We start from the raw sequence: 25,030 nt of genomic DNA on the forward strand, positions 1-25,030 counted from the left end.
AACTACTCCGACATATTATTTTAATAATAATAATTTTTTCCTCCAATATTATTTTACGTATTTTAAATAAATCACTTCATTTTCGTAATCATCGATTGAAAATAATTCAAAAATAATTAATCTGATTTTGAAATTTTTAACTGAGATTTCAGAATCGTAATCAATGGTGCCAACCAATTTTTTCCTTCACAGTATAACAATTATTAAAATTGATTTTCAATCTAATACAATGTTTTAAAAGAAAAACGAAAAATTAAGATGAAAAAATCATTATTTATTTAAATCTACTTTAACAATATATCTTCCTCCTTTTATTAAAGAACAAAATTCAAATTTGAAAGCAATTACCCGCCATTGCTCGTGATTTATAACAAGCACTCTGATTGGTTTGAACGTTATTGTCGTCTCTGATTCGCTGTTGATCAAATGACAGCAGAAAACACAACATGGCGGCAACAATATAATTCAAATCAGCTGAGTTACATAGTATTTTCATTCCAACACACATGAAAAGTAGTCTATTCTTCATGTGAAACACATTTGAAAGGTAGTATCTGTTTATAGTATATACACATATGTATATGTATTAAACACATAAAGAGAGGGAGTAGAGGTTAGGGACACTAGCGCCATTTGATATAGGGAAAGAAAGGTTATTCAATTTGGCGAACTAATTCTCATAACGGAGGAGAAGTAGCAGTTCGTGTCATTCCGCACCGAGAAATGGAAGTCGACACGACACGTTTGGTCTGTACGAGCCCTAGTTCGCGATTGTTGTCATTGTCTTTGTCGTTTTACGAAAAGGAAGTTGTGGGATTTCGCGAAGTGACATTTAATTTAACTGATCAATTGTTTCATTAATTTGTTATGACAAGAAGCACGTCAGTAGGTAAAGCCGGTCGCCGACCATCAGCCGCGATTCCGGAGAACAGAGTCTAGTCGAAAAAGCGCGAGACCGTGTTGTGACGTGTGTTTTGGTTTAGTTTTTTTTTCCTAATTATACATGCTTGAGGGCTTATCGACGTATTTCCAACGAATCAAAAGAGGTTTAGGTTACAAGTTGACAAGTTAAAATTCGCAACAAAAGAAGGCAAAACAAAACAAAAAAAAAATGTGGTGTCTCATTAGCCAGGCGAACTCGGTGATCCTCGAGGTTCAGGTAGACCCCAGGGCAATTGGTCAGGAGTGTCTTGAAAAGGTCAGTGACATTTAATTATATTTTTAAATTTTTGATAAACATTTTTTAGGTTAGTTTATCTAAAGATAATCGATTCCTTATTATATATATATATAGAGAGAGAGAATGACATTTAGATTTGTTTGTGTCATGGTTGAATGAATTCCTTATCAAGGAAGTTGTTGATTTCCTTTTTATTTGGTTTTAATTATAAATTATTTAAAATAAAATAATATATATTAATAGCAATTGTTATTTTTTAATTCAATAGTTTTTCATTTCTTTTTGATATCAAAGTGTATTTTTATGCAAATTTTCTGAACGGGGGAAAATTTATTAAAATGATTTATTGTTTTAATTACTCCACTGGTAATTGGAAAATTGTTTTTTTTTCTTGCTTTTGAAAAAAAAGTGTTAAATGTGGAGAGAAATTAATTTAACCTTGAAACAATCCTGTTGATAATTTCACGTGGTGGAGTCAATATTATTATTTTTTTTTCTCTCTCTTTATAATGTATAGCTTTAGGGGACCACCTTCTATTTATAACCAGACCCTGATGTGCACGCGTTAGATGCGTGCTTTCTGTTTACAACCAATACGTGTTCACAATCAGAGAACGTCAGAAAAGGTGAACAAACGGGTTTTTCTTTTGTTTGTACGGTATCAAAACAAAATCCCATTCCAATAAAATTTTGAACCCAAATTGCAGATTTTATTTTCATCTCAAAATTTTAAATAAAAATTAATTTATTAAATTTAAATTAAATATCTACCTATATTAATTGTTATATAAATAATTAAAAAAAAAAGTTAATATTAATTAAATTCATTTTTTAGATATTATTAAATTTTTATATAAATATTAAAGTTTCATTTACATGGGAATAAATATTTAAAACTTAAGGAAACGTTTTATTTTCAATGCTATTTTATATTTTGAAATAAGTATAAATCTTAATTAAAATTATTTTTACGTAATTAACAAAAATCAAAATCAATAATTACACAACGAGATAAGTTATGGCCCTTTGTTTGAAAGTAATTACAAAATTGAAACTTTTATAAAAAAAATTGAGTTAACGATTAATTATTTTTATCCGCGCAGGTATAAAGATAAGAAATATTCTTGTCTTTATAGATTCTTTGTTGTTCTTTTTAGAAAGTTGTTTATGTTTTTAATTTCGCCAGATGCTTTTAATTACTATATTACTTCTAGATTCAGTTTAATTAAAAAACGTGTTTTTTTTTCTTTAACAAAATTACAACTTTTAAAATTTATAAAACAATTTTAAAAATAAAGAGTTTTAAAATTAAAATACCTGTAATTTGCAATTTTCAATAAAGAAGTGCTTTTTATATTTTAATTACATGGAAAGTAGAACATTTTCTAAAAAAAAAAAAGAATATTTTTTTACATACAGTTCAGGTGTATTTATAAACAACATTGTAGGTGTATAAAATTTATTTTTACATGAATAATATAATATTATATAAATATATAGTATACATAACAATAAAATATACGTTTTATGATGTTAAGTATGTAATAAAAAAAAAAATTGCAATATATTTTATTTTCTTAATATTTATATTAATTAAATTATAATAATTATTAATTTTATTAATTCTCTTTATTATATTTATTAATATTTTTCTAAATATTTTTTTAAAAGAAAAGTAAATTTACTTTATGAAAAAATATCATTTTTACATCATCCTTCAAGGATTTTATACACTTTTTTTTTTTAGAAAATATAGTTTTTGTGGTAAAGTAGTATTTTTGCAAATAGGTACCTTTTAAAATAACAGTCTATCGTAAAATAAATTAATTTTAAAATTAATATGTTTTACGCTCTAATAAAAAGTGAGAGAGAAAAAAAATGATAAAAATTGATTTTGAAATATTTATAAATTGTTAATTATCAATGAACCGTTAAATATTCAAAAATTAAATTCCCACAGTTTTGTTAACTTGATCAAAGGATCTGGTAATTAAAAAATTTTTAATAACACATTTTCAAATATAACTTTTAATTAATACTGAAGTACAAGTTTAACTAATTGTGAAAAAACAAAAAAGCAATGAAATTTATTATTTCAGTTATTAAACAAAGAGAATTTATTATTGGAGTTATTTTTAATAATAATAATAATAATAATTAAACTCAAAATATATAATATGTAATATATAATATATGAAATAATTATTATATATAGTAAAGTAATATATAGTAATATAATATATACAAAAATTGATGGTAGAATAATATAGTATAAAAAATATTTAATGAACAATAAAAAACAAAAATTACCTCGTCGAGATTCGAACGCGTTAATTATGGCTGACAGTCCAGAGCGCTAACCCCTACTCTACGCCACTTTTATGTTGGAAATCTTTTATATTTTTTTACAAATTGCTAAAATTAGACTTTATTAAAAAAAACACGCATTATATTATCTCCTTGAAGTAATAATAAAATGAAAATTAACCTTCGATTTTCGAAAATTTCGAGAAAAAGGAAAAAAGGTGGTGAGAGGGGGAGGAAAAGAGTGTGCCATTTTTTTTTTTTTTTGTAAGTAGACGAAAGAATTAGATTGCAATTGAGTGGAATTCAATTTCAAAATTCAATTTAGAGCTTTTGTCCCATGTTCCGGGGAGAGATCCGATCTGATCGTGACGGCGTCTACAAGATCTAATTTGCTTTTGAAGCTAGGCTTTCTCGCTTCCGTCCATCGTTCATCTCATCCGAAAACGTGTATATAATACCCCCCCCCCCCTTCGTGTCTATATAAACTCAGCGCCAAATTCTCGAGAGCAAGAGAGAGAGAGAGAGAGAAAGCTTTGTATGTGCACGTAATAACTTACTTCGTCTTGTTCCAGCCGGTTCCTTAGTAATCAGCTATTCTCCGATTTGCATCCCTGATCCTTATATGCGCATCTTTTGTCTTCAACTTTGACTATCTCACGATGCAGCATGTCTTGAGCCCCTTTCTCAAACAGACAATATATATATACATATATATATATATACACTAGGGGGGCTTTGTTCCCCTGCGCGTTTCGCGCGCCAACCCCCCGGTTTTAATTTTTTTTTGTAGATGGCCTCATGACCTATTTTAAGTTAATGTTTGGCCAATTTCTGGAATTTAAAACTTGTATTATTAATATTTTACGATTTATTTTTTTAAATTTTATTTAGGATTTTTATTAATAATAATTTCTATTATTTTTAATTTTTAAAACAAAATTTATCTAATTTTTTAAATTTTCCTGCTAAAATTTGACCTACATTTAAGGTTATGTTCGTTTTTTGGTCATTTTCCTTCAAAGTTGGACCTAAATTTTGAGGTTATGTTTGTTTCTTAGTTTTTTTGCGCCAAATTTTGAGGTTATGTTTGTTTCTTGGTCGTTTTCCGCCAAAATAACATAACCTTAAAATTTAGTTCAATTTTGGAAAAAACTCCACCTCCCCTTCAACATAAGGAAGGGGGGGGGCTTGCGACTATATTCACAGTCTTGAAACGAACATAACCTTTAAATTCAGGTAATTTTTGGCGGGAAATCCACCTTTACTTGCGGCTATATTGAAAGTCTTTAAAAGAACATAACCTCAAAATTTAGGTTATTTTTGGCGATGGGGAAGGTAAGGAATGGGGAGAGGGGGGATTTGCGCTATATTCAAAGTCTTGAAAGGAACATAACCTCAATATTTAGGTCATTTTTGGCGGGAAATACGGAGAGAGATGATGGAAGGGGGAAGGACTTGTGGCTCTATTCAGAGTCTTGAAACAAACATAACCTCAAAATTTAGATCATTTTTGGCGGGGGAGAGGAGAGGGGTGGACTTGCGGCTATATTCAGAGTCTTAAAAACAATATAACCTCAAAATTTAGGTTACTTTTGGCGGGAAATACGGAGAGAGGGTAGGACTTTAGATCCTATTCAGTTTTGAAACGAACATAACCTCAAAATTTATGTCATTTTTTTTTGGGGGGGGGGTGAAGAGATACAGTCTTCCAGTAGGAGTTCGAAGTACCAAATTTAAGTACTTTATTTTTACCCCAAAAATGAAGAATTTAAGCAAAAAAAAAATTGAGGTCCTGAGTTAAAACATGATATGCCTTGTTTTTCAACTAATTTGACTGGACTAATTAGGTTTTCGATAAAATAACATTTTACATTAAATAATATTAAAACATTTAAAAAAAATTTAGATGTTATGCTTAATCTAACCTTAAAAATTGTGCCTGACCTATAACAGTAATTTGTAAGTTTAATACTCTCTAAATCTAAGAGCCCGTTTTCACCGTGCGGATAAATTTAATCTTCCAAGAGATTAAGTTCTGAGTCTGCGTAGAAGCTACAAATATTCTGCGCAGACGCAAAAATGCCTTTAACCTCTCGGAAGATTAAAATATTTATCCACACGGTGAAAACGGGCTCTTAATTAGTCAAAATTAACAAAATGTTATAGTAAAATCTCGTCTTTAGATAAAAACAATTTTTTCTTATAAATAAACAATATTTTGTTAGAAAATGTAAAAAGAATATATAAATATTAAATTACGGTAAATACAAAAAAAAAAAACAGTAAACAAATTTTTTCGGTCATTTAAACGTTTCGAAAAGCATATTTTTGTGAAATTAAATATAAAAATTTTCTGCTACTGCATATTAAAAATTGAAATTAATTTAATTTAATTAAATTTCAATAAATTTGCTTGTAAATTAATTTTAAATAAATATTTCTTTTTTAGATTATATATTTATATGAAATACAAATTTGTTGTCGCTATTTTTGATTTTCGTTAATAATTTATGTTTTTTTTTAAATGCCATTAAATAAAGAAGGTCTTAAAGTTCATTGCCTTATGTTAATTAACAAGGTCGTTGAATTTATGCTTCCGATTTTTTTGCATTAATTTGTTTACCGTCTTCATTTTTTTTTTTTTAAAGATAATTTATTCAAACATTCAATATTTCACTCACATTTCACTAGTCAAAGAATTTTCATCAAAGAATAGATACATAAATATTTCACTTTTTAAAATATTTTCTGCACACATTTGTTCTTTCACATTTATTCAAATTTTTTTTGTTTCTCTCTTTTATAAATAATACATTGTACATTATATTTTATAAATATTATATTATTATTATTATATTTTGTATTTATTTCTGTAATAATTTTTGTCAATGAAATTAGTTATATATTACTGAAAGTAAATTTTGAATATATTTGTATACTCTAGGGCAAAATTATAATAGTAACTTTTGATTCTGATTAATTAGACTAAAAGTTTTAATGATGAAAATAGTTTCACATAGTAGCAGTAGAGTATTATAGTCTATCAGTTCAGAGGATTTTGAACTGAACAAAATCCTTTAATGTAGCTTGTGTCTTAGTTGTCTATATGTTCAATTTCTCTGTCTCCTATCGGTTGAAGAAGTATATATATATAGACTATTTTCTAGAAGTTTGTATGAAACTTCTACAAAGTGAAAAAAAAAGTTCTTCCTTTTTTTACCCTTTCAATGTATCATTCAGAGAAACCTTTACTTTTCGTTGCAGTCGTTTTTCAACGAAACCATAGAAAATAAATTTTCTATATCCACTTTGCCCTCCTTATTGTTGCTTACTCAGTTCATTGAAATCTTTTAAGCGCACAAACTATATTTTTTAAATTAACAGAAATCACTGTTGATATCCTTTTTTTCAAAAAAAAAGTCACCTAAAATCATAATTTTTTTTTCTCAACTTTTCTATTTTTTTTAAAAAATTAATTTTAATTAAATTTCTTTATATCTAATTAATAAAGTATTTAGTTGATGAAACTGAAGTTACCAACGTTGATTCAACGAAAAATAATTTTAAATTTTTTGTCACGGATTTTTTTTCGAAAATCCAGAAATTTCAAGTCAATTGCTATTTCCTTGCCTCGGAAGCAATTTTTTGCGTTTAATAATTATGTATTTCAATGCTAGAATCGTTTTAAAACGCAGGAAAATTGCTTCCAAGTCGGGGAAATAGAAATTTTTTTGAAATTTCGGAATTTTCGAAAAAAATCCGTGACAAAAAATTCAAAATCACTGCTTTCTCCGACTTGGAAGCAATTTTTCTGTTTTTTAAAAGGCTTCTAACATTCACTGAAAAAAAATTCTTGTTAGGCTATATTTAACATTACTTTCTAGTTATGTTAACCAGAATTCTAGTTGAATTAACTAGAATTCTCGTTAAAATAACCAGAATTCTGGTTAACCTAACCAGAATCAAAATGTTAAATATACCCTAACCAGAATTCTGGTTATTCTAACTAGAATTTTTTTCAGTGTTGAAACAAATAATTATCAAACGAAAAAAATTGTTTCGGAGTTGAGGAAATAACAAAATTACTTGAAATTTCTAAATTTTCGGAAAATCCGGGACAAAACAATGATAAATATTGTTTTTTTTATTTTAGGTTTTCGAGGGTTGAAAATAATCAAATTTCATTGATGGGAATTAAAATCTTTAAATTTTATTTTTTCTTTGAATCAACGTTGGTAACTTCAGTTTCATTTTAGTTGCCTAATATCCACAAAATTTTGTTCATTTAGTCAAGTTTAATATTTATTCAATAAAATGTTTCGGAAAGCATAAATTTTCTAATTAACTTCGAGGGTTTCTATCTTTCTTCTTTGAGGAGTCTTCTCTTTTGAAGCCTTTAAAACATCATTTTCATCGTTATCTTTCTAAGAATCTTAATAATATAATAATAATAATAATAATATTAATAATAATAATAAAATTTTTTTAATAATAATAATAATTATAATAACAATAATAATTTATTTTCATTTGTTACATATGAGGCATTTTACGTGTAATGTCCTAAGTTAAAAAATTGATTTCTCGAAAAAAAGTGAAACTTGGGGGAATTGTTGTCCTACCTGATAGTAAAATATCCCCAAAAAATTTTTTGACTTTTTCCAAATTTTTGGGGGAGATAGAGGGGGGTCAATTTTATCAGTTTTTTCCCTAACACCGCGCTACTATTTGAATTTTTGCTGTCTATAAATGCAAATAAAAAAAATTTTGTCAGGTATGTTTTTTTGAAGGTTTTTTCATGCTCTTTCCAATGGTGAATTTTGACCTTGATTTTCTATAATTAAACATAAATTTGCTATTTTCACTAAAATCGGTCCGTTTTTTTTTTAATTTAAATAATTGCAAACGAATTTAATAAAATTTAGTATCATATTTTACTATAATAAATAAAATACGTTTTACCAAAATTTTAAATTGTAAAAATTTCATAAAAGGTTTTATTAAAGATCAGTATTTCTTATTTAAAAATTTCGCTTTTTACCGCATATTATTTTCCACGACTTGAAAATACTTTTACAAAATTTGAAAATATTTTTATAAAATTTGATATTTATTATATTCTTTCCATTTATGATCTTTGTGCATGTGACTTTTGAGGCTTTTAAAATTGTAATTTTCAAGTAATAAGACAGAGGTTGAAATGTGAAAATTCTTAGAGAAAACCAGTAAATGCATTATACGTCTCGTTACTTTCTTATATGAGGAGCTGGAAAGTAAAACTCGCTCTCCGCTCGGATGGACTCCGTAGAGCCAGTCAAACATTTGAAAAAGTGATTGAAATTGAAATTCAAAATTTTAAATTTTGAAAAGTACTACATTATAGGAAATTAAAAGGCGCATCTTTTTTTCCTTTGAAATTTTTTTATAAAACGAATATTTTAGTTTCTAGAGACCAAAAACTGAGAAATTTAAATTGTTAAATTTAATTAAGTTTTAAAACATAAATCATCGTATCTCCAACAATTATTAATGAATTTGATTCAAATTTGAGATGTACACGTAATAGGGTCTACTAAAGGCGACAAAATAATGAAAAATTAAAAAATCATTAATTGTTTAAATTTTTTTTAATAAAAATTGTGACCAGTTGATAATAATGTTTTCTTACTTTCATCGACAAAAAGTCTGCGGGGAACTTTGTAGTTTAGAAAACTTCCAGTGAGACATTTGTTTATCACTATATAAGGAAGTTTTCTGTAAAATATTAAACCAATTCTTTGAAAACTTTAAAAATTATTCAAGTTTTAAGAAAGCGCGGTCGACGCGCAAGTAAGTCCTAACGCTATTCGTACAGACAGCTGTTCCGTGCATGAAATATAATTAGATTTTCACATTAAAGTATAAATTTCTTTATTATTATTATTATTATTATTATTGCCTATTCAGAATTAAAGTTTGTTGACAATTAATACTACAATGTTCAATTCAATAATAAAAAAATTTATACTTTAATGTGAAAATCTAATTATATTTCATGCACGGAACAGCTGTCTGTACGAATAGCGTTAGGACTTACTTGCGCGTCGACCGCGCTTTCTTAAAACTTGAATAATTTTTAAAGTTTTCAAAGAATTGGTTTAATATTTTACAGAAAACTTCCTTATATAGTGATAAACAAATGTCTCACTGGAAGTTTTCTAAACTACAAAGTTCCCCGCAGACTTTTTGTCGATGAAAGTAAGAAAACGTTATTATCAACTGGTCACAATTTTTATTAAAAAAAATTTAAACAATTAATGATTTTTTAATTTTTCATTATTTTGTCGCCTTTAGTAGACCCTATTACGTGTACATCTCAAATTTGAATCAAATTCATTAATAATTGTTGGAGATACGATGATTTATGTTTTAAAACTTAATTAAATTTAACAATTTAAATTTCTCAGTTTTTGGTCTCTAGAAACTAAAATATTCGTTTTATAAAAAAATTTCAAAGGAAAAAAAGATGCGCCTTTTAATTTCCTATAATGTAGTACTTTTCAAAATTCAAAATTTTGAATTTCAATTTCAATCACTTTTTCAAATGTTTGACTGGCTCTACGGAGTCCATCCGAGCGGAGAGCGAGTTTTACTTTCCAGCTCCTCATATATATATATATATAGAGGTGTAGGTAATTTGATTATTGTAATTTAATTACACGTTCAGCAGCGTGATGCGAAACAAGTTTATATTTTTTGTGATCTTTTCTTTTTTTTCTTGCCGCATGGATATATAATTAAAATTTTTTCACCTTTACATTTTCTTTGTTCGACTATCATTTAATTTTTTTTTCCAATTCCTGGACTCTTTCGTAAAACCTTCTTTTTTCATATTTCAACCCCGCGCGCACGTCACTTGTGTCATCCCTTTTCTCTTTCTCTCTGCAATTGTAAAACTTTCATTCAAACACTTTAAAGTTTAACTTTGGAGTTTAATTAAGCGAAAAGGCACTCTCTCTCTCTTTTTTTTCTCTCTCTCGTTCACTTTTTGCTTTTGGCTGTGAGAATTTCATTTAACTTTGATAATTTTCAAATTTGCCCAATGTCAACATATGTCGGAGTTTTCTTTCTTTTTTTCATATATATATATATATAAATCAACTTACCAGACAAATAAGCTGATGCTTGAAAATTTAATTAAATTTTTGGATTTGAATTTAAAAATTTTACATTTGGATTAGTCAATTTCAATTTTTTGCTTAAACTTCTATTATAATTTTCATTTTAGAAAATTTTGAAAATATTTTTTCTTGATTATGAAAACTTCTGTAAGGGATTATTACCCCTTGTGTATAATTTACTATTCTTTGCTTTATTGTATTTAGCTAACAAACTGTTGGGTAAATTATAGCCTAAGAGAGTATATGCTCGATCAAATATTCTAACTTCATTATTTATTTTTGATGGAGATGTTGCCACCTTTTTACGACATCAAAAAAGGATTAATTATTAAATATTGCTAATTAAATTCTGTGGTAGTTTTACGGTTATATACAGTTTAGAATATTTTCTAATTTTAAGAATATATTACATACTGAATTTAAATATAAAATATTCTAAAATAGGTGCCAAGTATAATATACATTATAAATTAGGGAAAAAGTTTTGAGGTTAAGTTAAGCTATACATTAGGGGAAAGAGGTTTGAGGTTAGATTAATATGCATAAAGCTATAAGTACTTTCTAAGAGACGGTTTTCATCACACACACACACAAAAAATAAATACTGAAACCGTTAACATCTTAAAATCAAAATGCCTTAAAACTATACGGAAAAAAATTTTACGACGAGAACGAGCTATTTGGGAATATAATTAATATGAAGGAACGAAACATCCAACGCTGTGAATAAGTTTCACTGCAGCAGCCGAAAGTTTAGCCAATTCGGCTATAGTGAATTTAGAGTTTAATCTTTCTGGTCAGCCATTTTGACAATACAATATCGCTGGTTCATTTTTGACGAAATGTTTAATTGTTATGGCGAAAAAATTCTCAAATTCAGTTGTACTTTTTTTCCGTGTAGTGTAATTTTAATCTTAAAACTAGATTAAGTCAATGTTAGGACTTAAAATCATACACTCAAGGCTGAAATTCAGTAAAAATGGTTCTAATGTTAACGGCTTTAGTCAAAAGTAAACTGAAAGTAAGTACTATTTTTATGACGCTGAAGTTACTAACGTTGATTCGACGAATTAACGAACGAATTTTTCTTTTTCAGATTATTTTAAAGGCCAAGAACCAATTTTTTTAAATTGAAACTTCTTTATATATTTTGGTAACAAATACATCCCTAAACACTAAAAATCCTCAACCAAGGCGGGGAAATATTAAATCTTAGAAAAAAAAAATTCTTTTCGGCGATTCAACGTTGGTAACTTTAGTGTCATTTATTTTTTAGTGCGCAGAGGATAAATTTGCGTTTGCGCAGAATACACGAAAAAGAATATCGTCTAATTATCAATCGCATTTTTTATTATTCTTCACAGACGCAAATTTAATCTACTACTTTATCCAACTTAATTTATCCATTCCCTACTTTACCCATCGCGATAAAAACAGCCTCTAAATTTTAATTAGTTAGATTTTATTCACTAAATTAAATTAGTGAAAATTTCTACTAATTTTTATGTTACTATTTACTAAAACAAGGAAAAGATATTACAAAATCAAATACATAGAGGCCGTTTTCAACGTGTGAATAAATTTAATCTTTCCAGATGTTGAAGGTAGTTCTACGTCTGCGCAGAAGCTACAAACATTCTGCGCAGACGCAGAACTGCCTTTAACCTCTCCTCGGAAGATTAAATTTATCCACACGGTGAAAACAGCCTCATAGTATAATATTTTACTAAAATTTCGTAAAAATTTCTACAAATTTAAATTAGTGAACAAATTTTCACTATATAAAATTTAGAGAATAAAGTATTACAGTTTGCTGTAAATATTTATTTATATTATTAAATTTTAGAGAATATGGTTTTATTAACTTTCGGTTTGAAAATAAGTTGACGCTCGTTAATAGAAATACTAACATTATGCTATATTATTTGTTATCGGATTTTCAAAAGTGGTATGGGTATATAATTTATGTATATGCAAAGGAAATGGAAGATACTTTATGCATATATGGAGAGGGAAAAAAAAGGAAAGTTTAGTAATGTATCAAAACCTTAGTTATACTTTGAGAATTACAAGGGCGCAAACCTTGTCAGTTGCGCGAGCGACCGTGTATCTAATTAATAGGATTAATTAAGAACTTCGGGGGTACTGTCTACGGGAGTCTCCTAACTTCGTAAGGATTTTTCTTGTCGCTTTGCAACAGCAACTCATGCGTGTTTAATTACCTTCCCATTCTACAAGTAGTTTCGTAATCCACCACTATATAGTATATATGAATGTACATATATATAATGATATATTTATCTTTATTCTATTTCTCTCTCGGAAAATATTATATACATATTTCAAATAATAATTTTTCAAAGAATAAGAAATTAATATTTATTATTTAAATATAAATATTCATTTATTTTCACCAAAATTTAATCAATGTTATTAACTTAAATTTTAACGAAAATATATTTCCCTTTTGTATAATTATATTTTTCTTTCAAGATTTTTCTTTCAACTTTTTTTTAAAGTAAATTTAATAATGAACGTCTTTTTAAACCGTTTTTAATGATATCCTTTTAAAACTCCTAATTAAACTTTGTAAAGCATATATTGAAGTTACTTTAGTACTGACAGCTTTCATGGCTGGTTGCTTCTATAGTTTAGAAAAATTTTAATGAAAAATATTAAATTTGTATAAAAATGTTTGAGCTATATAGGTATCTATATAATATGTAAATCTTGTTGTATAAGTATAGATTATAGTGTTATATCGTTTTTTCTTACGCGATTTTTTTTTGATCATTTTCAAGTGGAAACAACTGCCGTAAAACATGAATATCTGGGTGTTTGATCAACATAAAATACCCATTCTCGAATTTTTCCTTCGCTCAAAGAACAAAGACGTCAAAAGAAGTCAATAGTTCTTCATGAGGTCTTTTGTCGAAGAGCACCTTTTTCTCTCACCCAATCTAGCAGCAAAAGAGCTTTCCTCTTCCTCAACCTTCTACACCCCCCTCCTCTCTTTAAAGATTGAAGGGTTCTTTTCTCTTTGAAAAAGTTAAGATACAAGATGCTTTAGAAATACCATCCTTCATAATTTTCTTTATTTTACAATTATATTTAATTTCTCATAGTAGTTATTGTCACTTGTATGCATTCAGAGAGATATATAGTTGCGGGTAAAGTAGAAATCCTTAAGGGACGGTCCTGTAAGTATTTTTCTAAATTTTATCTTATCTCCTATGATTAGAGAGATAGGACTTTTCCACTTTACCTCTTTGATAAAATGTATCAAATAAATATACCCACCAGAGAGGATTGGGCTAACGATTTTCCTCGAGAGCACTGACATTTGGTATACGGATGGTTCAAAGGGAAAGAGCTGTGCAGGAGTTTTTTAGGAATCAGAAAAGGTAAGGCACTCGTAATGTCCGCCCTGGTAAATATTCCGGACTAATATGGAATTAGTCCGAAACAGTCTGGTTTATTGTTAGGTTTTTGTCATGCGGAAATAAGTCCGGCTAAACCTCCGAAATTTGCCCAATTTGTGTAATTAGTGATTCTGGAATTAATCAGGTGTTATCCGAAATCAGTTCGATAGAACGTGACTAGTGATTTTAGATTTACTGATTACACAGGCCGGATTAATTTCGGATTCAATAGAAGTAATTTTGCATTTATTAGTTGTGTATGATCCGATTAATTTTGGATTAGACCGGACTAGTCACACAAATCATACTAATTTCGAACCTAAGTGGTCTAATTCCGGATAATAGAAACCCGACTATAAAGCGGACTGTTTCGGATTAATTCCACATTTCATAATATTAACCAAAGTAGTGACTATTGGTCAGAAGGCAACGTGTCATTTATTACGCCGACAGTGAACAGATCTTTTAGAACTTGAGACTCACCTCAACTGTGAGAGAACTGCATCTGGTAGCATGAGTGCGGAAACTGTAATAAAAGCAGCAAAACCTAACTAAAAACAGATTGTTGCGGACTAATTGCCGATTTAATACATACAGAATGTCGGAATATACCAGACTCATTTTGGATTCAGATTTTTAAACGGACTGAATCTATCTAAATTGTAGAAAAACAGTTCCGAAAATGATATGAAATTTTCCGAAATTAGTGTGGACCAAAAGACAAATATGAGATTAATCCGAAGTATTCTATGAAACTTCTATGACATCAGTCCGTAATAATTCGATTCTAGGTCGATCTGAATAATTCCGGATTCGTCATACACAGATTGCCGACTAATTCGATTAAAATTTTTGTTCAGATTGCGACTGACGATTTTGTACGTATTAATTCCGAATTTTCCCAGACTCATTTCGGATTAGGATTTTTTACCAGATTAAATCAGGAATATTGTAGACTAATACCGTTTTTGTGTGGATATTGATATAGATGAATAATCCCAACGTTGCCCTCTGCGTGTCGTAAAAGGTGACTAATAAGGAGGAATGAGCAGCTAGGTTCGAGGCTTAGAATCCTCAAGCTGTCATTCGTACTTGATTCTAATGGTAATACGGGGACTTGGTGACCCGAGAAGCTTTCCTTCATTGAGCGGGAAAAGAGTCTTGTCTGGTCATTTGGTGTTGGACTTGTGGAGGCAGTGGTTAAAAGCTCATATCGCTTAGAGCAAGACAATGGAGAAGGAACTGATCCAAAACTGATAAGACTTCTTCGAAACTGTCGACGTGTGAGTTGTGGTATAACAATTTTATGAAGAACCTGCATAGTTTCTAGGAACTGGAAAAATCCCGGCCTAAGTCGAGGATCCGTATAGTGTTCTATCTAAACCCACAGAAAATGATCGCTTTAAATTAAACAGTAGTACGATGACTGTTAAACGAATGTTTGAACGACGATATGCAGTGAGAGTTACGAATCAATTTGCGAATTACTGGAAAAGAGATAAGTTGACCGAGGACTACAGTCCATAAGAGTCATTCCGCATGGAGAGAAAAAAAGGCTACGATAACTGGTGACTCAAGCAGTAGCATTAAAGTTAACACAACTTGGGTCCCAAGTAGTTTTTGCCTGTCAAACACTATTAAAAGCCTGGTTAAAACTCAGATGGTAAGGTAGGGAGCGCGTGAATTAAGCTCGAAAATTCAAGCATTTCCTGCCTTACCCTCTGAGTTTTAACCAGGCTTTTAATAGTGTTTGACAGGCAAAAACTACTTGGGACCCAAGTTATATGTTGTCTTTTTGAGTCACTCAGGCACTAGTTGGGTCTCCGGTTATCGTAGCCATTTTTTTGTCTCCGTGTGTTGGCAAGCCAATAGGTCAGGTACAACGGACCCCATCTAACCTCTTTTTATAAGATATTTCAAATTGATTACGTAATTCCCGCTGTGGACTAATATCGAATTTTCCACATAAAGATTTTAGAGTATATTACTGACTCATATATTCACTTTTACGACAGTACTTAATCCAGATTGTTGCATACTGTTTGTGGATAGTTTACATACAAATTCTGGATTATTTTGTACTCATTTTGGATTGTTTTTTGATCTAATTGAAATCAAATTGTTGCGGGCTAATTGCGGATTTATTCTATCACTATTTCGGACTATTCCGGATTGATCTTGGATTTATCATTTCATTCAGACTGATTGCTGACTAATATAGATTTTTTTCAGATTGTTTTCGTACAATTTCTGAACTAATTCGTACTGATCTGTCTGTATTTAATGTGAAATCAGTCCGAAATTGTCCACCAGAATGGGGTCCACCACTTCTGTCCTACAATCCGAAATAATGGCCATATTCTATGGTGCTACTGAGGTCCTGGACTTTAGGTACTAAATTATCATTTGATTCTATTTTGATACCTAAAATCGGTACTGTTTTAATACTTTAGAATAGATGTTAAGAATTATTTTCTGAAGAAAAATAATAATTTAATTTTTCTGAAATATTTTTATCTGGAATTCTGCATTCCATGGTATAAACGTCCTTAAGGTCACTTTTTTTATTGAGCGTCACATATTATGTAGATGTTTCATAGCATTTTTATATATACTTTCAATTTATATAGAAAAAGAACAAATCCTTCAAGGAAATAAATGATGAGTTGAGATAATTTTCAATCTTGATTTTTCTCCTGCGCGCAGTGTTTCTTGCATTATTTTGCGGTCTCAAAGACGAGAGAAAAAGAGAAATATTCAGTTGTGTAACAGATTTATTGAAAATCTCTAGCGAAGCAAGTCTTTTGCATCGACAGTTAGGGAATTTAAAAAAAAGGGGTGACATTTATTTGCATCCTCGTTCATGTCAAGTTTTATCATCTCTCTCTTTCGAAATTGAATTTTTCTCGCTCAAAACTATACATGTATATAATATTTACAAATGTAGTAGGCCCCTCGCTGTCAGTGTGTTACTTGAAATGCGCAAAGAGTCGCAATCTTTCATGCTGTACTGAATTCTCTTTGCTTAGTCATGTGCAAGATGAGAGTTAAAGGCTAAATTTTCTCGGAACTATATATATATATGACAAAAAAACTATGCTCGCTGAATATTCATTTTCAACCTTTGTCAAAGTTTTCTTCCTTTGCCTTTTTCATTTTATCATCGTGCACACACGAACTATATATTTATTTAAATTTAAATACAAAAATCCCATTATTTTCCACAAAATTTTAAAATGCTTCTTTCTTTTTATTTAATTTAATCACGTCTGGGTGCATTTCTCTTTTTTAATTATATATTTTGTACATATTGAACAGATTTTTAACTATGTATACTAATTACAATGAATGGAATTTTAAACAAATAGGGCATTCTATTTTAAACAGTTCCACCTTCAAAATACGATTGCTAGCAGATTTTTTAAAGTTAATTTTATTATACAAAAAAGAAATATTATTCTTAAAATCTTATACACTATATTTTGAGGGAGAATTTAACCCTCAGATCACATACAGGGTCTGTTTAACCCTGTCCTTTAGTTTAACCTTAAATTTTTTTAAGAAATTTTAACAATTAGATGTCCTGTGATCTGAAAATAACTGTTTTTAGTTCTAGTATAACATGTATAACATTTTATGAATAATATTTCTTTTTTATATAATACAATTTTTAAAAAATCTGCTAAAAATCGTCTTTTAAAGGTGGAACTGTTTAAAATAAAATGCCCCATATAATAATTAATATGTTTCTGAAAATTGTATTTTATTAAAAGTTTTAAACAAATTTTCCAAAAAAAGAAAATCTTGTTTTAAAAAAGCATATAACGGAAAACAATGGGTAACATCACAAACTGTGTGTAGTAAAATAATACTGTTATTGTTAACTTTCATTGTTCTCTTCGTTTATTTGTTTTTTTTCCCGAATTGTTTTCGTAAATAGTTTTAAAGGGGAAAAAATTTTTTTTTTCATTTAACCAAAAACAAGAGTCGATTGTGCACTCATATGGGGGCTTATAAGCCCAGCTTTAGATTATACTCGGAAAAATACAGTTACATGCGCGTTTTTTTAATACAAAAAGAATATATGTATATAACGAATATCATGAGTTTTATGAGAGAGAGAGAGAGAGAGACTGTATATGTGAATTGCAATAAAAAAAGCCTCTCTCACAGATACACAATGTTGCATTCAAAAAATTTTACCTACAATATGGAGGGGGTGAATATTCAGAAGCATACTACCCAGGCAATTTTGCATGCGAAGAGTTTCTCTCTGCGTTTATATATACGCGGGGCAAAAGCATTATATTGCATTGCGAATATGACTGAAATTCATCTTTCTCTCTCTTCAACTCTTTTTTTCCCCTTGAATTCCTTTTAGACATGTAGTTGATTAATTTTCTATTTGATGAAAGCTTCAAGCTTTTATTCCATCCAAGGGTAAAGAATTCGTTGTGACGTATTCAATATTTTGAATAGAGTTTATATTTATAGAAATTGTATTCACTGCAGTTGTTACTTCGAAAACCGGGATATTTTACATTTCCGACAACTATTTATATAATTAAGAGTTAACAGTGGATAAATTTTATTTTATGAAAAGGGTGTACATAAATAACAGGGTGAATAAATAATAAAATTCACAATCACTTAATACGAAAAACCATAATAGTTTTAGAATATAACTCTCGCAATTCGTTAACACTTTACACCCGAAAATAACGACTATGTTCGCTTGAAATCACTAAATTTGAAAATATTTACACGAACCGATAATAATTTTCTTCGAGCACTGCCGTTGTTATTAAACACTTTTAGTTAAAAAACCGAAATAAAAAATAATAAAAAACCGAAATGGTGATAAAAATATAGTCACTCTCTTCAGAGAGAATTCATTGTTATTTTTATTACCTATTGATCAAATGGAAAAACGTCACACCCCGACGGAGTACTCTTTCATTTTTTACTGTTGCGAAATGTCACTCCCCGACGGAGTATTCTTTCGTTTCTACTGTTTTAAAACTATTCAAGTCAGTTTTAAAACATAAGAAAGTCACCTTCTCATAGGTGTTCATGTTTATCACAATTAACACAAATAAATGTTAAGTTTCTACTCACCGTTCAGACGATCTAAAAGCCAGTAATACGGCCCTCTGCCTCGTTCGGAATAAAAAAAAATCCTTTTTTTTAAACTCTGCCAACAAACAATACCTTTTTTTTGATGATGCTCGCACACTGGTCAAGACTAAAACTGACTCTCTTTTCTTTTAAAATATACTATCCCCTCTAATTTCCCTTCTATTACTCTATTCCATCAGGTAGTCGAACCTTTCCGGGTTTCAAGGTAATAAGGGTTTACGACAGTTTCAAAACATTTATTTTATATTGTACACAAAAACAGTTAACTATAACGAAAAACAAAACTTTGAATTTATAAACTGAAAATTAAATAAAATTAATTCTAAACTTTTTATCATATTATTCTATCTGTTACAACAGTATTATTCTTTAGGACACAAAATTGATTAGGAGTGCTGGTGGTTGGTTCTAATAAATTTTAGAATATTGAATAAATAGAGCGCATTATTATCCCATAAAAATCGTTAGAATTTTTATTTGAAAGAATTTTTTATTATAATTATTTTTTAGACGAATTTTCGAATTAAAATTTGACATAATTTCTCTTTAAACAAATTTTTATTGTACTGAATTCTTAAAACGCCAAATTTTTATTTGTCCGAAATTGCAAATGGCCGAACAAACAATCAACAGAATGATTTCGGCGCGTTTTTTAAAATTTACCAATCACGATTTTCTTGACAATTTCTGATTGGTAAATTTTAAAAAACGCGCCGAAATCATTCTGTTGATTGTTTGTTCGGCCATTTGCAATTTCGAACAAATAAAAATTCGGCGTTTTAAGAATTATGTACAATAAAAATTTGTTTAAAGAGAAATTGTGTCAAATTTTAATTCGAAAAATGAAAATTTGTCTAAAAAATAATTCATTATATATCTAATATATAATTCTTTCAAATTAAAATTCTAATTAATGATTTTTATGAGATAATAATGCACCCCGAATAAATTATGAAAATTATCAATTGTTTTATCATAATGCACGGTGGGCTTGGATTAAGTTCAACCCAAAAGTCTTTGCACATCACCGTTTTCTTTTGGAATTACTTCGGGGATGTCTTCTGATTATTTTAAGACAAAAATGAAAATAATCGGTGGAGGGAAACTGAAATTATCTTGATTTTTCATTTTTTTTTTATAGGTTATTCTATGTAATTTCTTTAAAAAAAGGTTTCCTTCAATTTTTTTTCTACAAAAGTTTTATTTCGGATTCAGTAAAGAATCTCTATGATAGTTAATGAATTTAAAAAATTTGAACTATTAAATTTGTTAATAAATAATGGAAGAACATGGTTTTTCATTCGTTTTTTGAAATTAACTCGTCTTGTAATTAATTTACACCAAAATTTTTCAAAGATAATTTGAAGTACATAAGATTATCTGTAAAACTGAAAAAAGAAGACTGTTCTACCTATTACCGTTCCTTAGATATGACACGTTGAAGTTGCTATTCAATGAAAAATTTAAACTTGGGAGCTCATTATTCGATGAATTCTTTTATTTAATATCCTAATATAACAATTATAATAAAACATAATTAAGAGGACTCTTTTTCGAATAATTTGCGATAGATAAAATTAATTTATCTTCAGTAGTATAAATTATTATTATTATTATTATTATTATTCATCGAATAATGAGCTCCCAAGTTTAAATTTTTCATTGAATAGCAACTTCAACGTGTCATATCTAAGGAACGGTAATAGGTAGAACAGTCTTCTTTTTTCAGTTTTACAGATAATCTTATGTACTTCAAATTATCTTTGAAAAACTTTGGTGTAAATTAATTACAAGACGAGTTAATTTCAAAAAACGAATGAAAAACCATGTTCTTCCATTATTTATTAACAAATTTAATAGTTCAAATTTTTTAAATTCATTAACTATCATAGAGATTCTTTACTGAATCCGAAATACAACTTTTGTAGAAAAAAAATTGAAGGAAACCTTTTTTTAAAGAAATTACATAGAATAACCTATAAAAAAAAAATGAAAAATCAAGATAATTTCAGTTTCCCTCCACCGATTATTTTCATTTTTGTCTTAAAATAATCAGAAGACATCCCCGAAGTAATTCCAAAAGAAAACGGTGATGTGCAAAGACTTTTGGGTTGAACTTAATCCAAGCCCACCGTGAATGGCTAATATTAAAAAATCAATCAATTCTGAAATAAATTACATTACATAAAAAAAAATTACTACGAATTTTTCCAAAAAAGGTCATTTCTTTAAAAAAAATCAGCTGTTACAACCTACCCCATGTTGGGGCAGGTTATAAGTTAGGATAGTTATAATTAAGGTATTAATAAACATAAAATTTTAAATCTATGAAAGGGTTAGCTTTTTTTTTACAGAATGATAAATATAATGCAAACAATGCATTTGCATTTTGCAAAGTATTTTTTAAATTAGGGTTAACTCTAGTAAAATTTTTATAAATCGAAAGATATTATTTTCTTCTGTTCTACTATATATTAAGGTCAATTATCTAGTAAATTAAATGATTATTAGCCTTTTAACTATATATTATTATCTTCATTATATTCAAATAATCTCTTAGTTTTCTTTTATAATTAGTGTCATTATTGTTATTAATATTAACGTTAATATAGTATTACAATCAGTCAATTTTTAGTTATTGGATTAGATGAGAATTATGCATGCTGATCTATTGCAATTTCTGCATGATTAAATCACTAAATCACATTATGGATAATAAATGGTTATTATCCTATATACTCTGTAAATGTGTGTATAAGTGAGAAATTTAAAAAAAAAAATGCTTAAATATTTATTTTCATTTTTTTAAAAAATTTATCACATATCTTTTATGATTGTTTCATTTTCACTTTTTTAAAAATACTTTTTATAGATAAAAAAATTAAATTCGAATTAATTATTTAAATAATTTACAATATAATTGTAATATAATTATCCATTGAAGATATTCAAAAAGTGAGATCTTTTTTCTTTAATTTCCTGATGATGAGTTTATGAGATAAAAAGTGCTCTCCTCATATTTAATTTATACCAATTTATGTATTGTCGTGATTGCAAAGAAATTTTTTTAAGACATATTTAAATAATTATGTATTACTATTTATATATTGATTATTATACAACTGATGAAAATATTTTTCTTTCTGTTTCAGGTGAGAATATATTTTATAAACAAATTTTTTATGATGTACAATGAGAAGAAACAATTTTCAATTTAAAGGTTAGTAAAATAATTATATAAGATAATTTAAGATGATATATAATTACAGAATTTTTATAAAATCGAAAATTAACTTCACAGAATTTTTAATTGCTCGAATTTTCATTTAACATAATAACCATTTTATTGAATTTTTATTAGGTATAGAATTTCATTGCATAGAATTCATACCACAGAATTTATATAATAAACCGAAAAATCATTTAAAAGAATTTCTAATTGATAGAATTTTCATTTTGCCGAAATTGTAAATGACCGAAAAAACAGTCGATTTCGGCGCGATTTTTAAAAGTAATCAATCACAATTTTATGGATAATTTTTGAGTGGTTAATTTTAAAAATCGCGCCTAAATCGATTGTTTTTTCGGTCATTTCCAATTTCGGTCAAATGAAAATTCTACCAATTAGAAATTCTGTTAAATGATTTGTCGGCTAAGTAAAAATTCTATAGTATGAAAAATCGGTTTAATGAAAATTCTCTACAAAAATAATAATAATTTGAAAAAATAAAATTTGGCTTAATAAAAATTATAAATGAAATTCTATTAAATGAAAATTCTAGCAATTGATTTTTAGAACTTATTCATGCGACTCATGTATATTATACATTCAGAGAAAAAATTCAACGAATTTCTTACGATGAATATTTTTCTCAACCTATATTTTTTTTATAAACATTTTTTTCCAATTTTTCAAATTAATGATGCATTCAAGCAAAACTAATGCCCGGAAATGTAATGCTTTCGTTTCTATTTCTTTTTATGAAAGGATAGATTTTTGACGTGCATCACTATATGAGAAAAAAATATAAAATAAATAAATATATATATATCGCAAAACATTTATGGACAAGTGACACTCGAGTTTTTATACTGAGGTCAGAGTAAGAAACCTCGTTTTGTCGATAAGGAGACCTTAAAAAATATTTCATGTGTATCATAAAAAGGATGAGGAAAAAAAGTATAAATAAATAGAGAAAGAGGGAGAGAGAGCGAAGTACAAGTATCGTGTTGTATACTTACGATGGGGGTGAAACATGAAAACAGGGAGCAAATACCTATATATAAAGGTGTATATAGGTATGTATATAGGTATGGCTTTATATATGTGTTGATATCATATTGGTAACGTAGACAACGAGCATTCCACTAGAAACAAGACAAGTGCAAGTCTCCTTCCACTATTTTAAAGGTGCACTTTCCACTGCACAAACGAATTTTTATGTTCATAGTTATAACCGAACTGACCCGAGAACTACACAAGAATGTGTGCATTTTATATATATATATATGTTGCAAATCCAATAGTTTCATCATTTTTGGAATTTTAAGTTGCAATTTTTTTTCTTCGTATTTTAACTACTTGTGAACCGTATAAAAAGTAATTATTACACTACTCTCTAAATCTGTATTAGTTTAATCAAAAATCACTAATTGTTAGAAGAAAACTACTAATTCATTTGGTAAGGCATTTCAATTAAAGTTTAATTAATGAATGAGTTTTCTACTATCAATTAGTCATTTTTGATTAAAAATTAACCAAAACAGTTACTAATTCACTTAATGAATGAATCGGCGCAGTTGAATTAATCAAAAGTGACTAATTTATATATTTAGAGAGTAGTAAAACAAATTTGTTCCAATATTATCTGTACCTTGTAAACTGTACTTGAATCAGTATTTATGTACTTTAATACGAATTTGTATCAAGTTTATATACAAGGAAAATACGTGAGTATTCAACCTATTTGTGGAAAATTGGACAAGAAAATACCCGAACATATAAGGTGTATATATAGGTTTCGCTCGTATACCAATAGTTAAAAGCAATTTCGAATGGCTAAAGGTCTTAAGTGTAGAATTTGTTGCCAATTGTACTTCCTTATGGGAAAATTGGTGTTTGCAGAGGGTGCATCCGCCAGTTGTCGTGGCTGAATGGAAGCAGAGCAATAATCCCTAAAGGCAGTTCGCGTATAAGCGTCGGCATAAGTATTCCCCAGGAAATGTATATGTATATATATATATACATACATATAGCGAAGAACAATATCTGCTGAGAAGAAACCAGCACTGCATATTGCATATGCATGATCCGTTATAAGGTCGTTTTCCACCCCAAGCGCATAGTCAACTTGAATATTTCTTTTTTATTGGTCGAGATAAGTCACTTTTGCATATATATAGATATATACACGCGACATCACAGATAAAACGTAAATACTATATACATATACTTTTATTCACTTAATGCATAATTTTTGTGGCGAACAGAAAAAATTCTGTTTTAACTAAGTTGTACCAAATTTTTAGAAATTTATTAACACAGAAAATTAAAAGGCATTAAAATAAGCTGCAACGCTTCTTATTTTAATCCAATTTTGCTTATTTTAATCCATTTTGGTATTAAAATAAGCAAAATTGGATTAAAATAAGAAGCGTTGCAGCTTATTTTAATGCCTTTTAATTTTCTGTGAAGCTATTATAGCTATTATTACACAGGCTGATAAAATTTTGGCCTTTACTTTAGAATTAAGAATCAGATCTTACTTTTCCGAAGCATTTTAACGTGCTGAATCCAAATCTGAACCTCAGAATTGACGTTT

The 25,030-nt window shown here is 28.3% G+C and overlaps 1 protein-coding gene across 1 annotated transcript in view; it reads left to right on the forward strand.

Annotated features, from left to right (window-relative positions):
- The first annotated feature begins 665 nt into the window (after positions 1-665).
- The window catches only part of LOC127290321 (E3 ubiquitin-protein ligase MYLIP), a 210,653-nt gene continuing 186,288 nt past the window's right edge, over positions 666-25,030 (forward strand). The window contains exon 1 of the mRNA XM_051318817.1: positions 666-1,198. Coding sequence (XP_051174774.1) covers positions 1,112-1,198 — 87 coding nt within the window. The 5' untranslated portion in view covers positions 666-1,111. The remainder of the gene's footprint in view (positions 1,199-25,030) is intronic.

Source organism: Leptopilina boulardi, unplaced genomic scaffold (assembly GCF_019393585.1).
Source record: "Leptopilina boulardi isolate dan_hultmark-lab unplaced genomic scaffold, ZJU_Lbou_2.1 LbouV2_59, whole genome shotgun sequence".
Lineage (NCBI taxonomy): Eukaryota > Metazoa > Arthropoda > Insecta > Hymenoptera > Figitidae > Leptopilina > Leptopilina boulardi.